We start from the raw sequence: 20,221 nt of genomic DNA on the forward strand, positions 1-20,221 counted from the left end.
GTCTCCTCCATCCAAGGCCTCGATATCTTCTTCATCAGCGCCCGGCAGCGTGTCACGGTCGAGTTTCACTTCACGGCAATTACTGAACTGATCGCCCATCCTCGGACATCTCACTCGGCTGCTTCTTCTCCATCGCGCCAAAGATAGAGTTTACCAGGGAGAGAAAGGAGCTTGGATTTCCGCTCAATTGCTTCCCGCAGTCAACTTGACGGGGATCAAAACGGCTTGAATCCCTCCAGAGAAACACGCTCGACCGCTCTCGGACACTTTCATATCCGTCCCACGGCCACCTGCCCCGCGATCCAAGGTCGAGGAGGAGCAGCTCGCCTCGCCTCGCCAACCCGTACCTCTGATCCCGCCTCTGCGCTCCCACATGACCCCCGACCATTCCGCTGGACACAACAGGCCTCCTCGCGTCCAAAATGAGGCTATCCGGCATCGCCCTCTCCATGGATTCGCATCGCCGCCGCTCTGGAGACGTCTGGAGAGACTCGCGGGGAGTCACCTGACATTGGCGCTAATGGCCCAAGTCGTGGTCGATGGTCAAAATCGGTGAAAGTCAAGGCTGTTATTGGCCAGAAGAGAGAGGGTCCACAGGCGGATTGACCAATCACGACCCCAGCTTTCACCGAGAAATGCGCATCCGATGGTGGTGTAAGTGGGAGAGCGAACCCAGAGTCCCCTTGGATGCCAAATCTATAATTCTCTTGTGTCAGGCAGAGTTCCTGAAGCAGACAAATCTTACACAAAAGACCTGGGACATTGGGCATCTTCACCTTATCGTCCATCTGACAGGAAGCCACCTGCTTCAATTCGTCCTGGTAGCTAGGCAAGGTCCCACTGCGTCCCGTGACTTACACGGATATCAACATGGATTCCCCTCGGGACAGGACCCGGATGGAACTTGAAAACCCCCGTCTCTCCCCTTCCCCGGAGCTAGAGGAGCTCTTCCACCAGGTCTTCGACTGGCAAGCCTACTCCGGGGACGCTAAGCCTTCTGATCCCTCTTCCCATCGCCATCATCGCCAGCAGTCCCTGAGCAGGATCATCACCGACATCCCCTCCTTCATTAGAGACCTTACTCTGGAGTCCGATAGGGATTTCTTCGACATGCCTTCGTACTCGTCTGACGATGGACTCACGTCTGACTACTCGGCCGGCCAGACCCCCCCGGAGCTGGTCCAGGGCGGCAGCTCGTCGCCCTCGGACCACTCGGGGGCCTCGCCCTTCCTGGAGCCCCTAGACGATGGTCACTACCACCCGGAGGCGTCCCTCAGAGAGGTCCAGGCCCAGGACGATGAGTGGACGTACCCGCAGACCGACCCGTCCAAGGGCATGGTCCAGGGCTACCCTCACCACCTGCAAGTCCAACTGGACGATCGCCTCAGGAGGGCCGCCGACCAGTCGTCCAAGCTCAAGCGTCGACGATCTGGCAATGACCTCGAGAAGAGGCAACGGCAGTTGGTAGACCCTAGCCAGACGGCAGACGTCCGCAAGAGTGGAGCCTGCTTGCCATGCCGTGTGTCTAAGACCCGAGTAAGAAGTCACTGTACCTCCCAGGCCCCCCCCTTGTTGAAATGACAAAAGCTGAGATCTTCTTCTTCACCCCCCAGTGCCATGATAGTGGAGTCTGCCCAACGTGCAGGAAGGCCTTCCCGGACCATTCTCACCTGGCATGCACTCGCGCCACACCATCCACGTTTTGGCCCGTAATGGGCAAGATCCCCGGTATGTGGCGCAAGGCACAAGTCCAGTTGTGCAAACATTGACACAACCCATGGCTCAGGGTGCTAACAGCGTAATGGTGTAGATGTCTGGTCCACCAACCCCAAGGAGGAGGAGCAACTTTGCTCTGGCCCGCGGTTCTACACGGGAAAGCCCCGTGAGATCTCCGTCTTCTTCACCCCGGACACCAGCCTGCCGGCTCTGCGCGCCACGGTCCAGGCGTACAGGTCGCAGGGGGGCTCCGAGGAGACGGGCAGCCTAACAAAGGCCGACTTCCCTCGAGACTGCGTTCCGAGCCACCAGCTTCTGCAGCGATGGGTCGAGAGCCAGATCCGAACAGAGCAAAAGCCCGACTTTCATCACTCGGTCCAGAACTTTGTGCTCTCATACTCAGAAGAGGGCTGGGGACTCCCCAAGGTACGCAGCCAACATGATGACCCTTGTCGGGAGGTTTGTTGTTGTCGGTGAGCTAACCGAGCTTCGCAGCATGACCTCGTCAACAAAGTGCACAGGATGAACTGCTTCTTCCGCATTTGGAAAGCAAGGTCGTTCTGGTGCCTGGACCCCACCAACAAGCTCACCACCCTGCCCCTGTCTGTCCAGGCTCAGCTGAGGAACATTGCGCGCCGAGCCATCTACTCACTTGAGCATGACATCCTCAAGGAGATGGACGAGTGCATTGCGCAGCAGGGCCCGCCAAAGGCTCAGGAGAGGATCGCCATCTGGGCGAGCATGTGGCAGCTCATTCTCATGTACCGAGAGCTCATGCAGGGTTTCAAGACCCATATCAGCCGCCTTGCGACCAGTAAGAGCGAATCAACCCAGAACAGTGAGTGGCCCAGGGCGAGATGGGAGGAGGGGAGAAACAGATGTGGAGGAAGGAAAATCGAGCTTCAGAATGAGTGCTGACAAGCTTGACAGTTGCCTTCCAGGGACAACTCTACAAGCGTCTCGCAGACAGCTTCTTCCCGCTCCTGGTGGTGTTTTACCACTACCAGTTCCGAACAAAGAAAAGCCTGGAGCTGTCACTGGACTGGCTCAAGGCGCCAACCTACCATCCCGCGCTATGCCAAAACAGGGCCATCCGCGAGTCTGCCCAGCAGCTTCTCGACTGCCGCAAAGACCACTGTAAGTTGCCTTGAGTAGCCGCGCTGCTCGTCGTCGACGTCGTCGTGTCGTTGGTGCACTGCTGACATCCGTATCAGACCAGAAACTGCAATCTTCAAAGAGCGAGATTGACCAGTTGCTGTGCGTCTTCGTGGTGAACCATGAGCTGAAGAAGATGAACGCCAGGAAGCGCCCGTCCAAGGCCAAGTCGTCAAAGCACGCGATCGAGGATGATTGCGATGATGATGCCGAGTGATGAAGTTCCATGTTTCTCTGTGGACGAGTTCTGAGGACATGCTTCATGAGTTTATGACTAGATGACAATAACAAAACGAGAATGCAAATGGAAAGGGTTTTGGGCTGGGAAAATGATTGGATCTTCTTTGTTTGATTTCTCTTTTGTTTGGGCAATCACTCTTTTGGAGTTTTGGGGCAAAGGGATCTTACGTCGCCATGTTTCCTTTGTTATACTTTGATATGATTCGTATGAATTGATATGATTTGCTCACCTGGATGAAAAGAAGAAGATGCGAAACTTTTGAGAATGGCGATGAGTGAACAATCATGATAGCATGACGATGAGTGAATAATCATGATTGAATGACTATTTGCGCAGAGATGGCCTTGGCGGATGCCTTGTTTGCCGTGAGTTTGGTTGCGGAGTTGACCTGGTCGATGAGATCCTCCGTGTTGATCCGTCTGGCACACTCGCTAGCTAAGCCAATCTTGACCAAAACTCTGTCCTTCTTGCCTTCTCTCTGCTCGATGCGGGATTCGAAGCTGGGCACTTTATTAGTTGAGGCTCTATGTCTCATATCTCCCGAGGTAGACGGGGTACTGGGTAAGGTGTAGGTACGTGAACCGCAAAAGAAGCGAAGCCAAAGGAAGAGCAAAGAAGACGCATGTCGGAACTTTACCTGATAGCGCCGACGACCTCGCTCGCCAGCCGCGGAAACACAGGAAAGACGGCCGCCAAGACACCCGCCACGGCGCCGAGGTACTGCGCCCAAAAGGCGGCGCCGGTGGCCCGGTCGTCGAGGATGCCCTGCAGCCCCCTGTGCAGCTGGGCGTCGAGGGGCCCGAGGGCGCCTCCCCAGCGGGCGGCGACGCCGAGGCCCAGGAGGGCACGGACGAGGTGCGTCAGCCCCGGGCAGTCGGTGTCGCGGGACACGGCGTCGTGGAGGGCGAAGGAGGAGTTTGCGTCGGCGTCGTGGCCGCTCCGGCGCCAGATTTCGCGGACGAAGAGCGTGCCGGAGCCGGTGGTGAAGATGGTGGGGACGGCAGGGTCGAGGTCGGGAGGGAGGGAGTCTGCTAGCTTCGAGAGGATGGCCTGGAAGACTTGGCTCTCGGCGTCGTCCTTGACGTTGGCGAGCACGTCCAGGGGGTTGCTCTCCCTAATCTCCCGGGGCAGCTTCATCATCAGAGCGCCCTGCCGGTTGGAGCCTCCGCAAAAGGTGACCCAGCCGAGGTACGGGACGGCCTGGACAAAGGCGTCGACGACGGCGACAATGGCGGGGAACTGCTGCCTGCGCCGCTTGGACAGGCCAAAGATCTTGCCCTCGTAGCTGGCGTTGAGCTGCAGCATCCGGCCCGTCTCCTTGAAGCGCGAGCCGCGCACGGCGTACGTGTTGGACGACGAGATGGGATAGGGAGTGATGGGGTCGTCGTGCATCAGCATGCTGCCGTAGCCGCGGAACCCGCCGCCGCACATGTAGACGTCGGCGAGGAGCTTCTCCTGCTGCTGCTGATGCTGCTGCTCCTCCTCCTTTCCCCTCTCGTTGGCGGCCCTGATGGCCTCGAGGGCAGGGAACCTGGCGCACAGCCGGGCGAAGAGATCCCTCAGGCCGTCCCTCAGCTTGGCCGTCTCCGCGGCCTGCACGTGCTCGGGATTCTCTTGTAGCACACGCATTAGCTTTGCGGCACCGTAAGGTAGGCTCCCGCCGGCAAGAGCTGCCTCCATCTCGTAGTCCTGGGCGCTCGTGTCCACCCAGGTCATCTGCACGCTGCCGCCTCCCAGGTCGAGGAACAGAGCACCGCCTGGGACCCCGCCGAGACCGCTCCTGGATCCCATGACGGCGCCGAGGAGCGTCTCGACGGGCGGGTCGAGAATGGAGACTGAGAGCCCGCCGGTGGCATTGGCAATGGCGTCCAGCATGTCAGAGGCGTTGACGGCCCGGCGCATGGCCTCGGTGGCCAGCACCATGATGTGCTCCGGAGGCACATCGTGGGAGACGGCCAGGTGGTGGAAGCGTGCTATGGCTGACGCCACCGCCTCCATGGTCGCCGCAGGGAACACAGGCCCATCCGCGGACGACGTCAGCGCGTCAAACAGCGAAATGGCCTCTCGTGCAGTGTAGACGGGGTCCAGGAGGCGAGTCCGGGGAGGTGCTAGGGACGTGATGCTGAAGCGAATGCCGTTGCTGGTTGCCGCCGGTTGTCAGCATCGTGAGCTGTATAAGACAAGCCAGAGGTTCAGGCCAGGCAAAAACTCACCTGCCCATGTCAACCACGGCAAACAGGTGGTTTTGCTCGTCCGGACGCCATGGAGGCAGCTTCTGGGACAGATTGTCCAGCGTCACCACGTTGGCGTTGGCGGCCGGCATCATGTAATGGCGCCCGCCTTGGAGTCGTAGTCGGAGCCTTGACGGCGCCTCATTGTCAGCAGTCACTCGAGGTTCTACAGTACCGAAACAGCCAGGAGAAGAAGAAAAAAAGAAGACGACTGACGACGAAAAAGACAAGACCAAGTCGGACAATGGAGATACGTACAAGTGGCAGTGAGCGCTAGCCCGTGGGATAACCTGTCACAAAGCTGATTGCGCACGCTTCTGCTGCACGATCCGGGGCGATCGGTCTCGAGGCCGAATGCGACGGAAGATTTGGGTTTTGGGAAGCAAAAATAGGTTCAATCGGTTGGTTGGCAGCGAAGCTGAATGAGCTGGACGTTTGGGCCATGCCGGGCGTGGGGCTTCAGTGGATTCACGGCTGCTAGCAGCAGCTCTTAGCACCGGACAGTGAGTAGCAGCGCTAGAATATAGCAGCGGACGGACCCAGCCGAACCTCCGGCCGGGTACCTCGCGGAACGCAGCGCGCGAGGCGGAATCCGGAATGATTTTGGAAACCTGGAGTGAATCTGGAGATCTCTTTCTGGCTTCTGGGGTGCTACGACTAGCACAGTGGATAGAGACATGTTTGGCTTGATAGAGAAGAACAAAGGATGAGGCCCCTTCTCGACTCGTCTTCTTTTCTTTCTCCTCCTTTGCACGCAGCAAGAGTCGGGGGAGCGAGGCATAGATGCCCAACAAAGCCTCCCCCCCACCACCACGTTATGTATTCGAAGCAATGCCCATGCACTTCATCTGACATCTGTCGAATAACCCACAGCCCGCGCAGCCTCGACCAATCGACGCCGCCCTTTCACCTTGCACGCAGAGGCATACGTGGAACAGCGTCGTCCTGTCCATGCCGTCGCCCTGCCTACATGCCCATGCCTAGCCCGGTTGTCCAGGCCTTGTTCTCGTAACTCGCAACTCGGTGTGCTGCTCCATTCCTTGCTGTTCCATTGCCTCCACCCTCTCTAACCCTCTCGCCGTTCTTCCAGTGTCGAGAAATGAGTCTGGCACTACTGGACTCATGTTCTGGCTGTCGCATCAATGACGAATGACTGTGGAGCGGCTGCTGCGAGGTTGTCACCAAGCGGACGCGGCTGACCTGGCTCCGGCAGGACTGATAGGTACGAGGCCACCATCCAGAGGCGAGGACGGGAGGATGAGCAGACAGCCCCCGTTGAGCTTGACGGACGAGGCCGGCCGAGATTTGGATGCGCATGTCGGTCGATGGCATCATCCAGGACTGGTGTGCTTGATCCGCCAGCAAGATGCATAATCGCATTGCATCGACTCCGAGTCCGGTTCCCATTCGGCTCGTAATACAATGCATCTGCCGCCGACAAGTCGTACATGCATCGTGGCCAAGAGTACGTGGACGCGTGTGTGAGCTGTCTGTCTGAAGGCGTCAGCGGCTGTAATGCTATTACTCAGTCCGAGGTCTGCTAGAGGATTTGGAACACGTACCGCGCATATACGTGTTGGCCATGCAAGGCAAGGCAAGGTATGCGTCTCAACACCTGTAGGAACTCATCCATGGCAGCCGCAAGCCGTCAACGGCCGCGATTCGCTCGGCTCCGTGGCCCTATATGCCGTGTGCGTCGAGGTTACATAGCATGGGCAATGTGCACTCGGGAGCTGCTGTTTGGAGTGGAATTGATCAAGCACATCTTCTCCATTGCTGGCAATGGCAATGGGTCGATTCAAATGCGTTTTCAGGTCCGGGAACACAGACGATGTGTAATCTCGAGGCCTGCCAATGACACCATGCCTTCCCTCCCCCCACACTGCCGGGAAGCGAAGCCGTCTCTCAAAGGTGGTGCCGCCTCGAGGACTGCACAAGTAGGATGAGGGAAGAGAGAAGTGGTCAGGTATGCCTGTGTGTTGTTCGCACCTACATGTACATATGCGTGCTGGTGGCCCCTCAACGGCAGCATCAGCGCGCTGCAACCAAACCGGTGAGGAGGAATGGCAAGGAATGTATGTGCGACAAGAGTAGGGTAGGCCAGGGATGTTTATCTCGATAATCAGAGGTTATGACCGGGTGAAGATGTAATAGAGTCGAGGGTGGTGAGTGAATGAGAGAAGAGGAAAGAAGAAGAGAAGGGGTCATGGCAGAGAGAAAGCCACCTTATCCAGGCTGTTCACTTTCCGCTTTGGGAGGCGATGATGAGGAGCAATCATGCGCGCTGCTCTTCTTGCCCAACCGTGCTCGTGCTTGTGAGGTAACCACCGACTGCTGCCCAAAGATCTGACTGAAAGCGCTGGGTGTCTGCCCCCAAATGCTTCTTGCTCCCCAAGCAGCCCTTTCGCTGTGAATCCAACGCTTCTTCTTGTGCTCTCATTGCTCCTCGTGCCTGTGTCTCATGTACTTCGTATCTCAAGCATTACTCCGCATCCTCTTCGTGTAATACTCCTAGGACTTGACTTTATTCCCGTCACCCAGCAAAAGGCAAGGTCCCCCCTCATTAGCCCATCGCAGTCCACCCATTTTGACGTATCAGGGGACTCGTCCTGGCCGCTGCCCAATCGCTCGCCCACATGTCAACTTGACGAGAATCTGCGGCTCGACGTGCGTGCATCTGACTGGCAGCGATAATGCTCCAATCATGGAGTGTGTGGGCCAGGGCGCATGTAACTGCACATGTACCCGCTGCCGCTGCCGCTGTCTCTCTCGCTCACTTCCCATCGTACATGAATACCATATTACATGGTCGATGGCCGATATTCGCCGAAAGCTCTTGCATTGGCGGCTGCGACTCTAATGTGAGGATCCCGGGATAAGACCATGTGAGGTCAGTTGCAGTGTAAGTGTATGTAGGTGCAAGTAAAGTATGGTGTAAGTGTGGTGTAAGTGTTTGTTCATTGAAAAGAAGCTTGGACAGGGTCAAATCGACCTCATCGATCGAGACTCTCCCCCTCCCCCTTCCCTCCTCTGAGCACCCGCAGCTGCCGTCCAATTAGCTCTTTCTGTTCTCATTCTCTCCTCATTGGCTTCTTTCGCTGCTTATCGTGCGATTCCCCTCTCTTGCTCGCTTAGCTGATAGTAAAGCCCCGCTTTTATGATGCACACGTTTCCCCCCTCAGACGCGTTTAGACGCGTGCTTTTCGCGTATTTCTAGCCTTTAGCGCGCTCGGCCCAGATATTTTTCCAACCTCTTTTCTTCTCCCACCTCGTCTTTTGCGAGCACAGCCCACGATGAGGGGAGCTTGCTCTGAAGGGACGAAAGTGATCAATCGCAAAGCTGTCGTGGCGGACAAGTCAAGGGGTGGTCAAGATGATACCAAGACCATTTTGTTGAATATTCCTTGATTTCACAAGGTTCGTCTTGTTGTCTGATAACGCAGGACAACTTGAGTTACGGGGTGACTTCTGTGCTGGCAGTGGGAACGATGTGATGTGCCCTTGTTGCTGCTGCGGGTGTGGTCTCACAAGCGCCTCCTGTCTCAACAGCCGCGTGCTGTTTGTTGTAAGGTCGATTGTTGGAATTCTCTAGCAGACCACAAGGTCAAACTCCCAAGGTGCACACACGGGGGATGAGTAAAGTGGCCAACATGGATTCCCATGACCTTAGCCCATGTATGAAGTATGTAGTAGTTCCAAGCACGCGCTCTGCAGCAATAACGCTACAACAACCTGGATGGGTCAGATAGACCCAAGTTGTAAGGGCTGACAGTGCGTGGGAGCACCATATCCACGTCCAGCAACTCCTCCCCATCATGACAGGAAAGTCTAGCCCCTGTATCTACGGAACAATCCGCGCATCTCTTGTCCCCGCCTCTGGTTTCTTTCCCCTGATGATGTCGGGAAGGCTCCCGAGCCGTGCCATTGCTAGACTTGCGCGGCAATGCTAATGCTCTCGCTCCCGAACCTGCTAGAACGGAGGGGCTGCAGGAGCAGACGCAAGAGGCTTCGCAAAGGCAAGACTGTCAGTCTGACTCCAGCACGTCAAGCTTTTGGGTGGCATTCAACTTTCTCTCGTGTGGCAGCCAAAGCTCCACCCAGCTCGAAGCCTTTCCGTACCCTTATGGACCAAGTATAAGCTGCTCGCCGCACTGTTCTGGGATGTGTGACCAACCAAGAACAGCTCCATGCCCATGCGGGCGTGCGTGCGAGTGCTGGTGATGGTGACAAGCGGACGAGAAGCCCTAGGAGAAGCAGGCCGTCAAATGTCCCACCCCTGGCGGGAGACACATGACGCGAAAGAGGAGGCCATCGACGACGCTTTCACATCGAGCCCGTCCCTTTTCTGCGCTAGGCTTGTCCCGCCGCTTCCTCACGCCACGGAGGAGGAAGGGAGCGAGCACATGGGCAATCTGTATGTGCGCTGATGAGGGTGTTGATGATGGTTAGAACAATTAACAATCGACAACAGCAGCGCGTGCGATAATAGATTGGTAGTAGGTAGCGGTAGTCCTATTTAATCCCATCGCCAACAAGGGGTCCGGAGGAGGGAGGAGGTGGTCTTCCGACTCGCGGTCAACGTGCCATGCCCTTGTCTGCTGCATGTAGATCCGGCTGGACTCTCGTCTGTCGTCTCCTTGTCACTCCCCTCTCCCCCCTTGGAAATTACCAGTATCATCGTGAGTCCGGGATTGACTCGGGCTCGCCGCTCGACCATACGGTTCAGTGCGTTGCCGTCGCAATTGGCAAGCATCGTCACTTATACCGGCGAGTCGCTCCCCTTGGCTCTCTCAGGGTCAATCAGGGGTCCCTCCGAGAGCGTCGGCCGTGGAGGCTACCTTAGCTCGACGGTCGCCTCCTAATCGTCTCCCAAACCCAACCCGCCAGGCAAGACCCTGCCGCTTGCTCCAGGAGCCAACGGTGGCATCGCATCGCAGCCGTTGGGCCCAGAAATCGCCGGTACGACTTCTCGAGTCCTTTGGGGGGGGCGTGCGTCTGCGAATCGACGGCCGGGAGACTCGAGGTACCGGGCTGGAGGTACCGTGGAACCTGCGGGATTGCAGCAGCGTCGAGGGGTTTTAGCGCAGTTGAGCGAACGGGAACCGGTACCTGTACGAACGTCCGCCACGCAGCGGACCGCAGACCACAGGTATCGGTACTGCAGCGCCGCCGAGAGGGCCCGCGCCACCCGCAGCGTGGCTCCAGCAGGGCCCGCCTCCGCTGGCCGGCCTGCTCGCAGTGGCTGTTTTTGGCTCTGGGCTGCCCTGTCCGTGGCCCGTCTAGCGGCGCCGTTAGTGGCCCTGCACCCTCTGCACCCGCTGCAACTCGCTACTGCTGCTGCTGCTGCTGCTGCTGCTGCTGCTGCGCTCTGCACCTCTGCGCTGCTCTCCCTCTCCCCCCCCCCACTGCCGTACATACAAACCCAGCACCACCCTGTCGCCCGCCTCTCTCCCCCCGTTTTCCTTCTCCATTCCAGTCGCTCAACCTTTGCGCCGCTGCCTCTGAGCCCGCGATCCCGCCCGTGGGGAGACGCCGACCCTTGAGTCCGAGTCTCTGCCACTGCGAACAGCTGCATCGCCCTCGACTGGCTGCGTCTGCGCCCGCGCTCGGCCGTCGCCCTTGAGCGCCGTCCCGGAATCTCCCCCCTTGCCTCGCCTCGCCTCGCTTCACCGCACCCGGCCCATCGACTACCCACACCGCGGCGACGACCAGACGAGCAGAATAAGGGACCCAAGCGCCCGTTCTCGCGGTCGCGACAGCTTCCACACGCCCTTCTGCCCCCTCGGATTCTATCGCATGAGTTCTTGATACCTTACTTTGCCCGACGACGCTCTCTCCCTCCTTCGTGCCGCGCCGCTGTCTCGGGCGCATTCGCAATCAGAAGCGCATCACCACGTCGCCGCCCAGCAACCGCTGCTCTCTTCGCCCACGCTGTTTTCGAGCGACACCCCGTTTCGCCTGATCGCGCTTTCGCATCCCGCGCTTGCGCAGGACAACCAATCACTGGAGGAAGACACAATAGAAGCTGAATAAGAAAGAAACAAGTGAGAAAGCTAGAACAAGAAGGAAAACATTGGCCCCAACCCAACGCAACCCAAAGCAACTACCGCTGCGAAAACCTGCAAAAAGGCGCCATTCCAGCCGCTCAAGACATCGCAATCACGCTTCGCATCATTGACTCAGCCGGCTGGGGCGCGACATTGTACATCTAGCGCTGCCTCTCCTCCCTTCCCTGGCTCGTCGTGCTGTTCCTGTCTTCATTCGCATAGCTCGACGCCAGCGCTCGCAATGCCTCCCTTGCAATCTCTCATGGCGCCTCGCACACGAGGGTCTCGCAAGAGTGCTCGCGGACCAAAAACTCCAGAGCCCTTCGCGACGACTGACAATCAACCCCCTTCTCCTCCGCGACCGCGGTTTCGACTCAGGCGACGAGCTCCCTCGTCCAATCTCAAGGCTCCCACCCAGCAGTTTCTCGCGTCCGTCGCGACGGCAGACGTACCCATTCCAAGCATCGAGGAGCCTCGCCTGGTCGACGAAGACATGGTGGATACGCTCAGCACAAACTTCCCTCGATTCAGCCCTTACCATCTGGCCGTCCCCGACGACGGCGCCTTGCCTCGCGGAAGGGGCGCTTCACCTCCCAAGACTCCCGCTCCGCGCGCTGTTCCCTCACTGTCACCCAAACGGTTCCCCAACTGGTCGCTCGACCAGGCCTACAGCAGCCTTGAGTCGAGCCCAGAATGCGACAGCCGCCCGTCGACGGCGCAGTCGACGCAGACGAGCAGCTCGCTCTTCAGCCGCTACTCGCTGCATTCAGACAACCTCAGCCAGTACAGCATTGACGCCGACGACGCCGACCAGCTCGGCTCTTCGTCAATTGAAGACGGCAACAAGACGATCACGCTTCGCGTCCCTGGCGCCGCCGCTGCGGCTGCTGCTGGCGCGTCAAGCAGGCGTTCGCGCAGGGCCCCGTGGACCAGGTCGATGAGCCAGCACCTCTGGTCCGTCTACATGACGTATCTGCAAGATCCCCACGTCACACCATTTCACATTGGCAAAAGCGGCATTCCTCCTCACGGCGTATGCACGCGCGTCGCCAGAGAAGCCAAGCGCAGCTGGAAGGGTTCCAAGCCGCCGCAGCAGGTCAAAGCCGCCGCCGACCACAGCGGCAGCGCGACGCCCACGGTTGGGGCGGCGTCGACGTCTTATGTGCAGTGGCCGCACAGCTGCGCGGCGACTCGCGCGCATCTCAGGGAGCTCTGCAAGGCGAGGGCGACGACCGCTGCGCGCAGCCAGCGCTACACGGGCCGCAACCCGCCGCCGTTCGGCCGCGCCTCCAATCGGTACTGGAACCGCCGAATGGCGCCCAGCCGATCGTCATCCGCCTTCTCCGGAAACGACATGGCCCTGTCCCTGGCCGTTAGCACGTGCGAATCCATGCAGCCTCACGGGCCGCTGGCCCAGCTCACCGGGTCTCAGGACGAGCCGTCGTCCGTCGACATTGAGCTCTGCTCGCCGCCGGCCCTGATAGCAGCCGCTGTCCCTGCGCCGGGCACGGGAGCTGCCGACGTCGACATGGCGCGGCTGGGATCGCCCTTCGTGGCTAGGAGCTACGGCCCCAGCGCCTCCAGCTCGCTCGCAGACGGCTTCGGCATGGACCTGGAGCCACAGGGGCCAATGAGCAGCTCGGTGGGGACGCGACGGCGCAGCCTGGGCTCGCCGGCCCGGCTCAGCAGCAGCAACAGCCGCGGCAGCACGCAGAAGCGCAGATCCAAACAGCAGCCCGCCGCTGTCGAGCCCCGGAGGAAGCGTCCTAGCCTCGGCTCGGACTTTTGGGTCGATCCATCCAACAACGGGGCGTCGGCGTCAACGCAGGCCGCGCCCTCGGCCGACTTCAGCTCCACCACGTCCACCCAGCGGGACGCGCTCTTCATTCCCCGGACCAACCTGCAGGAGCTCTTTGAGGCCTCTCAGCCCCGTACCCCGTCGGCGCCGATCTCGTCGTCTGCTCCGAGCGCCGAACGACCCGCTGTAGCCGCAGCCGCAGCCGCAGCCGCCGCACCGCAAGGAGCCTCCAGCATGGCTTCCAGCATGGCTTCCAACATGCCTCCCAGTCTGGGCCCAAGCCTTGCTCCAGGCCTCGCCCCTGCTCTCTCAGCCGCGCCCGCCAGACTCGGCTCCCCCTTCTCTGCCGCCAAGGCGAGCTTCTCCTTCCCGGGACGGCGATCGGCCAGCATCTCCGCCATCGACTTTAGCATCATCCGCCGCCCCTTCGCGACAGTCCAGCAGCCCGTCGAGTCGGAATCCTCCTCACCGCCCAAGTCGTCTCTGCGAAGCCGTCTGGCCTACATCGACGAGCGGCTCAAGGATTTTCGCCGCCGCGACCGGCGGTCCCAGTCGCCCGTCTAAACCCTGCTGCTTCTGGTTCCACCCGCTTGCCTTTTCTGCATACCGTACAATAGGGCACTAATCTCTGTCCCTTCTGCCGATTCTTTTGAAGATCCCTATCCGGTTTCTACGACTCTCGACGCTATTTACGGCCTGCATATCACATTTACGAATCGCATCCCGAGCTGTTTCGCCCAAGCAACACGATGCATGTCCACTTAGACGGGCAACGAAATTGTTTCGTTTTTTTTGTCGTTCCCATCTGGACCAATCCGTCTCTCACTTTTTTTCCTGGAATTGTGCTTCTTTTTTTTTTCTGCGTCTTTTTATTATACCCGATATATATCCCGCTATATATCAGAGTACTCGATATCCTCCGCAATCTGTTTTCTATCTCATCCATTTTCGCCAGCCATCATATCCCCTCCCCCCGACCACGCGACAAGGGAGGACCGCCATCTATCTCAGCATATATACACACTCATTCTTCAACGACTTGAACTACGCTCTTTGACGAAACAACACATATCTGCTCTTTTCGTTTTCTATCTCATGGAATGACGTTATGATCGAACAACGGGATGCTGGAACCCGATTTGAGAAAAAAAAGAAAAAAACAGTACCGGAGGACTAAAGGCTCCCTCACAAAGCGTCAGCTGTTTTGTTTGAGTTTATTCATGAAGCGAGCTGCAGTGTTTCCTTTTTTTCTTCTACTCTCATCTTACTTTACTCCCCCGACCGTATCTCTCTCACCTTTTCTTACTCTCTCTATCTTCGCATCATGTTGGAAGGAAAAGAAGGGACCGAATCGTTCCTGGCGAATCTTGTCGAATGTGGTCCCCCAGTCCGATTCTGATGGAATTGAAAGCAGTGGCTTGATTGATGGAAGGATACAATGTACATGGCAAAATAGTCCCTTTTAAGGGTAGCCTCATGAGTCGGTGTTTGTTACCTTGCCTTTTTTTTTCTCTATACTACTTTTCATCTTCTCTTTTCTTTTTTCCCTTCTGGGAAGGGATATTTCTGCAGCGTTCATGCTGTGTACTAAGCAATTTATTACTTCTTCTTTCTTTTTCTTTTCCGACTATTGGGTGGTATATGATAGCGAGTCTTCCAAAAAAAATGAGAAAAGAATCCTTTTTTTTCCCACCGTTTCGTAGCTATTTCGCAGCGATTGAAGCGAGGTTGTCAGTACTAATTCCAGTCAAATAATGGCTCAACAACGCAATCCAGGCAATAGATATATATGAGATTACAAAACAACGCCATCCTGCTTCCATCGTAAGTGCATCTAAACCGTTCTATGGGATATATATAAGTCAAATAATCAACCTTCAAGCGTAAATCCAGAAGCCTTTCCCCTTGCCATTCATTTTTCATAACCAAGATCCGTGTTTACTCCACCCAATGGCACTCTCTCGCAAGGTCTGCCCAGAATAGTAACCCGGGAAAAAAAATAAAAGAAAAAGAAGCCCAGCCGGAAACAAGCACAAAACTGTCGTGAAGATCGCTTCCCACCACCGCCGTCGCAAGGGATCCAAGAAAAGCCCAACCAAAAAGATCAACGAAAACTCTCCACTTGTCGCAACACTCGCTTGCCTCGCTAGTCGCCAGGCCGCATAGACACAAAATTTCAATCCTTCACCTGAGCCTCGCCTCGAGGTGAGCCCGTTTTTGCTGTGTGAATGCCACCATCAAGTGCCGGACTATCCAGCCACCTGAAACCACAAAGTGCCGAACGGAACCCCCATGTTTCGGACTGGAGTCAGCTCCCCATTGAGCCCTGCAGCAGGTGATGAGACGTTGCATGGGGGGCTACCGCCTCGCGCTCTCACATGCACAGAAGAGGAATTGGCATGGAACGCACAAAGAAGAAAAGAAGAAGTAAAAGAAGGACGAGAGACAAGGGCCAGTGCGCGATCCATGCTCCCTGTTGGTCTCAGTTCTGCACACACGTCGTCTGCAGCCCGTTTATGTCATGAAAACTTCGATTTGATCGAGCTCGCTATCGAGTGATGCCGTGACCGTTTCTCCTCAAAATCTCTGCTGCTGTTCCGCGAGAAGAGAGACAGCCTTGGCGCATTGTTGCTGTCTTGGCGCTTATGTTTCGATCCTCTCCGCCTCGGCAGGTCCGGTGCGCTTGTGGGCCTGCTGGGAGCTCGGAGCATCGCATGAGGACACAGGCCCTCGCCGACGGCGGACCGGTGAGAGTGAAACGAGCACTCTCGAAACCCAAACAGCCGCTTGTTGTTGCCTAGGTTGTTGGCCGAGATGCGGAGCTGCGGGTTCTTGAGCTGGACGTCGTGGCCTGCCTCCCTCATGCATTCTATGTGCTGGGTGTAGTCGGCGGAGAACCTGGGCAGCGACTGGAACAGGGCATGGATCTGTGTGGGATAGGAAGTGGCCAGGTCCTGCCCTGAGAACTTGGGCTGGCCGCCCACGGCTAGGCAAAACGCAACCATGGCCACAGCCCAGCGGCGGAGGCGTATTGATGGACCTGTTTCGCATTCGGTGTAGAGGTAGGTGACCAGCTTGGGGGGCACATCCCAGTCATATCGGAGGTACAGGTCCTGGATGGCATCGATGGAGACGTCCTGCAGATAGCAGAGGTCGAGCTGTGAGGCGAAGAGGTGGAGGTGGATGATGGCCCAGTGAATATCGAGGCACGCCTTGCTACTCCTCTTCGGCGCCGAGCTGATGACGTCGTCGAGGTATTCGCGGAAGCTATCAGGATTGTGCACCCACTCGACGAAGAGGCGGAACATGGCGGGCGGCTCACTCGGCAGCCAGAGGAAGACCGTTTGTGAGTGGAAGGGATCCTCAAGACGCTCCTGGAAGAAGGGAGAGACATCGCAAAGCAGGTGGTGATTGACTCGAAAACGATGCTTATCGGGGCCGACGAGGATAGTTGCGTACTCGGGATGGTCTGGTCCAGGTATCGGTGGTAGTTCCTTGTCGAGGGCCGGCCGGGTGGGAGTTGAGTGATGCCGAGTGGTCGTATTCCGACTCGAGCTCCTCTTCATGGTGTTGTTCTGGTACACTTATATGCCGAGTATAGTAGCGGGGTCGAGTCGAGCTGTAGAGTTGACTGATATGGTGTAGGCGGTAGTGAGTAGCCCTCGGTGTATATGCGAAAAGAAGAAGAAGAAGAAAAGATTAGAAGTGCCGAAGGGGGTCCAAATTAAGGCAGCCAGCAGTGAGCTGGATGCGAGCTCGCACTGGTGTGGGTGGGAACGACTTTGATGAAAGATGCTGTCGAATCGAAGCGAGAGCAACCGATGGGGTGTTGCGGCTTGATGAGTGCCTCAAGGATTTGAGCAAATCGGGTGTAATCGAGTCGTCAAACGCAAAGAACCGCCCATGTCTCACGAAAACGTGCGTCAGATGACAATGCAGACGGCATAACAATACACTAACACAATGTAAGCGCAGCTTGAGTGTGATGGTTATGAAGGAGGTGGCAGAGAAGGTGACGGGAAAGATGAGGGAAAAGATGAATGAAGAAGGAAAAGAGAGGGCAAAAGCAGCAAGGAAAGGAAACATATTTCGGCGATGGCCGTCGATGCTCGACATCACTGCTCAAGCACAAGTACAAGTATGCCATAATCCCAAGCCGGCAGGCCATTGTGTAACGGTAGCAACCTTATGCTGAGTGAGAAAGACGTGGACGACCCTCTCCTCGCCAGGGGTGGGCGGCGTATGTGCGTGCGTGCGTGCAGGCGTGTTTTGTGTATGCGTCCGTGGGCGAGTCGACACACACCAGCCTGACCTTGTGGCCCCCCGGGTCTGGGACTCTTCTTGGGTGGTAGCAGTAGGAATTGTAATTGCCAGGCTGGCCATCCTCCCGCAGGCTGTTTGTCGTTGCTACCCAGTTAGCGAGGCTCAAACAGCCGCCGCTGCTAAATCCAGTCTCCCAACTTCAGACACACGGGATTCCTTGTAAGAGTCGTCGCACAGGGCGAAGATGCTGCCGCGTTCCCCCCGGCTCGATTCGGGCGGCGACAAGGTGAGCCAGGGCATGGGCATGGTGAGTGTGATGCGCGTGATCTCGCAGCCCTTCCCCCGTCGTGCGCATGGAATCCTCGTCTTCGTCCATGATGGACGTACTCGATTCGTCCTCGTCCGGACCCCATCTGTTTCGACGACCCTCTGGACGCAGAGTGCCGCTGCCGCTAGAAGACGAGCCAGAGGCAGCTGCTGGCATGTGCGCGCGTCGCATCCATGTCACCCTAGGTTTGAATCGCTCCCCCCAACTTTCTGCAGCCCGTTTGCAAGTCCACTCAGCCCAGCCCTTTGACGCGGCATTTCTCAAGAGAGAGGTTCGGCCCAGGCACCGCGCCCAGAAATCTTCATTGTTGTTTCTTCTCTGCCTCTGCTGTCTCTTTTTCCTCTTTTCGTTCTTGCGTCGCATCACCCGACCCCTGCTCCTCATTTTGGCATCACGGCAGCCCGGTTCCGCTAAACGCGTAGCGAACAAGAAAAGAGCGGCCTTTCTTGGTCGTAAGGCATAACGTCGCAGTCGGTGCGTGCAACTATGCAATCTTAAGCGGGCGCAGCCATTGGTTAGCAAGCCGTCGAGACCAACTTGGTCTTCTTGTTGTCGGATGGGGGTGACCCCAGCCCTGCCCGCAAAGAGCAGAGCAGCAGCACCAACCAACCAACCCCTCCCGGCCCTGCACCCTCTTCTCTCTGGTTGAATTCTATTTTCTAAAGTGTTGCAACCATCTCATCTCGTTCTCGCTGGGGAGAGGGCGGGAAAATAGGCAGAGTCGGAGCATCCAACAGAGGGCGGTCGATCGTGATTCGACGCCTTTCGGAAGAAGTTGAAGTTCTGAGGCAGGCCAGAATGTCGCACAGCATGACGGGAAATGAAGTCACGAAACGAACAAGATACGACATGACAAGAGCCGGCGAGATCGCAAGTGATTGATGATGCCGTCGCAGAGACCAAGTTACCCAGTCTGTCTGTCTGCACAGTATGAGCGTAAAGTTGCAGCATCGTCGATTTGATTGCGGGTAAGGCTGTGCTGCAGCAGCTTCCAACCTAATGCCTGCAACTGCTCATGCACCTAACATTAGCCCCCGTCACGCCCATTGTTAGCCCGCCCAGCCCAGGGCGTCAGCACCGCTAGCTCCCCGCAGCTACTCGCTGAAGAATCCCCCGAGTCCAGCGCTCCACAGAACTGAGCACCTCCACATGTACTATCTGTACCTGGACAATGGAAGTGGTGACCACATTTGTCCACCGAGTTACATACTGCTCTACTTGTTGATTCACGTGTCAATGAATATCCTTTCTGCGGTCCCTATTCCTGTTGGTCAGCCCTCCACTTGCTAAAGGATTCTCATCAGCCCGGGTCCGTCCTCATCCGCTATGTAAAGCTCAATCCTCCCAACAGCTTGAAACCTCCCCCCCCACAACCATTCATGTTCCCACTGTCGGCAGGTACAAGTACAAGTTCGGATACATCCACATCCCCATCCCCACTGCGGCACCTCCGTATCGGGTTTCCATCGTTCCACCCTTCAAGCTGAAGCATCAACACCTTTGACTGTGTGCCTATATTTGGCTACTCACCTGATATCGAACAACAACAAGAAGAAGAGCCAGGCAATCATATCACAATCCTGGCAATGTCGCAAAACACCTACTGTATGATACCCAGAAACACACGCCAAATCAAGCTCCTCTTCAGCCGCAAATGGCCGTTTGTTTCTCAAATTCTCACATGCCTGTACACTCTCCTTGTTAAAAAAAAGAACATCAAACAAGGCCAACCGCATCCATCCGAAAGGTCATCATGCACCCATCCGCTAGAAACGTTATGCTTAATCCCCATCCTCAAGCCTGCGTCACTTCTACGTCGGATTTGTATTCCAAATAAGGTACTACCAGACGGTGTGGTGTATGCACCATTCATCAAGTTTCAGCCGAAACGGTGCATTTGCAGCATGTAACATTAGGTTTGCTTCATCTCCCCATGCTTCATAATTCGTTGACTATAGCTCCTAGTACCTTACTTCGAAACGAGATCGTAGACTTTATTCTTCCTCGTCCCTCGAGCACATTTATCCTATCCCCTCCAAATCTCCACCACTAGATAAAAGATAAAGAGGCGTAAAAGAAAGCCTTATCACGCACTTCCCTGGCGTGTTGTATTTTCACCATGAACCTGGGTCGCCTCAACTTCTAAAACGCCATGCCCGCCCCCCATTCGTTGAAACAGCTTCTCGAAACGAGAGGCCTCAGAAGCCAAATTACCGCAAACCAGTGCAAAACACCCCCGTGCGCCGCTGTAGATGCTCAAAAAAAAAATTGATCCCAGATGCAGATCGAGAAAGGGAAAAATCGAGGTAAAAGGGAGGCGGGGCCCCTCCAATGTTTCTTCCAGATGATAATCGCATGATGCCACCCAACGCTCAGCCCTCAGCCTCCCTTCCGCTCTTTGTAAAACTTGAAATGAAGCAAAAGCGCAGTGGCTTGTAGTTC

The 20,221-nt window shown here is 56.8% G+C and overlaps 8 protein-coding genes across 8 annotated transcripts; 3 read left to right on the forward strand and 5 right to left on the reverse strand.

The window, feature by feature from the left end:
* Nucleotides 1-646: 646 nt before the first annotated feature.
* Nucleotides 647-3,088, forward strand: CCMA1212_009662 (uncharacterized protein; the record flags this gene model as incomplete). Its single annotated transcript, XM_073706735.1, has 7 exons — nt 647-652; nt 826-1,536; nt 1,614-1,728; nt 1,811-2,142; nt 2,212-2,554; nt 2,647-2,853; nt 2,931-3,088. The coding sequence occupies 7 exons, from the start codon at nt 647-649 to the stop codon at nt 3,086-3,088; spliced, it is 1,872 nt and encodes a 623-aa protein (XP_073554670.1).
* A 334-nt stretch (nt 3,089-3,422) lies between these two features.
* On the reverse strand, nt 3,423-5,435 carry CCMA1212_009663 (Retrograde regulation protein 2; the record flags this gene model as incomplete). Its single annotated transcript, XM_073706736.1, has 3 exons — nt 3,423-3,612; nt 3,750-5,252; nt 5,326-5,435. 3 exons carry the CDS (start codon nt 5,433-5,435, stop codon nt 3,423-3,425), a joined length of 1,803 nt encoding a protein of 600 aa, XP_073554657.1.
* Nucleotides 5,436-5,833: 398 nt separating this feature from the next.
* Nucleotides 5,834-6,124, reverse strand: CCMA1212_009664 (uncharacterized protein; the record flags this gene model as incomplete). Its single annotated transcript, XM_073706737.1, has 1 exon — nt 5,834-6,124. The coding sequence occupies one exon, from the start codon at nt 6,122-6,124 to the stop codon at nt 5,834-5,836; it is 291 nt and encodes a 96-aa protein (XP_073554676.1).
* Nucleotides 6,125-6,309: 185 nt separating this feature from the next.
* On the reverse strand, nt 6,310-6,660 carry CCMA1212_009665 (uncharacterized protein; the record flags this gene model as incomplete). The annotated part of the gene is made up of 1 exon (XM_073706738.1): nt 6,310-6,660. The coding sequence occupies one exon, from the start codon at nt 6,658-6,660 to the stop codon at nt 6,310-6,312; it is 351 nt and encodes a 116-aa protein (XP_073554675.1).
* A 2,948-nt stretch (nt 6,661-9,608) lies between these two features.
* On the forward strand, nt 9,609-11,372 carry CCMA1212_009666 (uncharacterized protein; the record flags this gene model as incomplete). The annotated part of the gene is made up of 4 exons (XM_073706739.1): nt 9,609-9,757; nt 9,952-10,022; nt 10,231-10,864; nt 10,913-11,372. The coding sequence occupies 4 exons, from the start codon at nt 9,609-9,611 to the stop codon at nt 11,370-11,372; spliced, it is 1,314 nt and encodes a 437-aa protein (XP_073554674.1).
* A 259-nt stretch (nt 11,373-11,631) lies between these two features.
* On the forward strand, nt 11,632-13,752 carry CCMA1212_009667 (uncharacterized protein; the record flags this gene model as incomplete). The annotated part of the gene is made up of 1 exon (XM_073706740.1): nt 11,632-13,752. One exon carries the CDS (start codon nt 11,632-11,634, stop codon nt 13,750-13,752), a length of 2,121 nt encoding a protein of 706 aa, XP_073554673.1.
* A 1,955-nt stretch (nt 13,753-15,707) lies between these two features.
* CCMA1212_009668 (uncharacterized protein) lies at nt 15,708-16,754 on the reverse strand (the record flags this gene model as incomplete). The annotated part of the gene is made up of 1 exon (XM_073706741.1): nt 15,708-16,754. One exon carries the CDS (start codon nt 16,752-16,754, stop codon nt 15,708-15,710), a length of 1,047 nt encoding a protein of 348 aa, XP_073554659.1.
* Nucleotides 16,755-17,650: 896 nt separating this feature from the next.
* On the reverse strand, nt 17,651-18,163 carry CCMA1212_009669 (uncharacterized protein; the record flags this gene model as incomplete). Its single annotated transcript, XM_073706742.1, has 1 exon — nt 17,651-18,163. The coding sequence occupies one exon, from the start codon at nt 18,161-18,163 to the stop codon at nt 17,651-17,653; it is 513 nt and encodes a 170-aa protein (XP_073554658.1).
* Nucleotides 18,164-20,221: the final 2,058 nt, after the last annotated feature.

This window comes from Trichoderma ghanense (assembly GCF_004382785.1).
Source record: "Trichoderma ghanense strain CCMA-1212 chromosome Unknown scaffold_18, whole genome shotgun sequence".
NCBI classification, from domain to species: domain Eukaryota; kingdom Fungi; phylum Ascomycota; class Sordariomycetes; order Hypocreales; family Hypocreaceae; genus Trichoderma; species Trichoderma ghanense.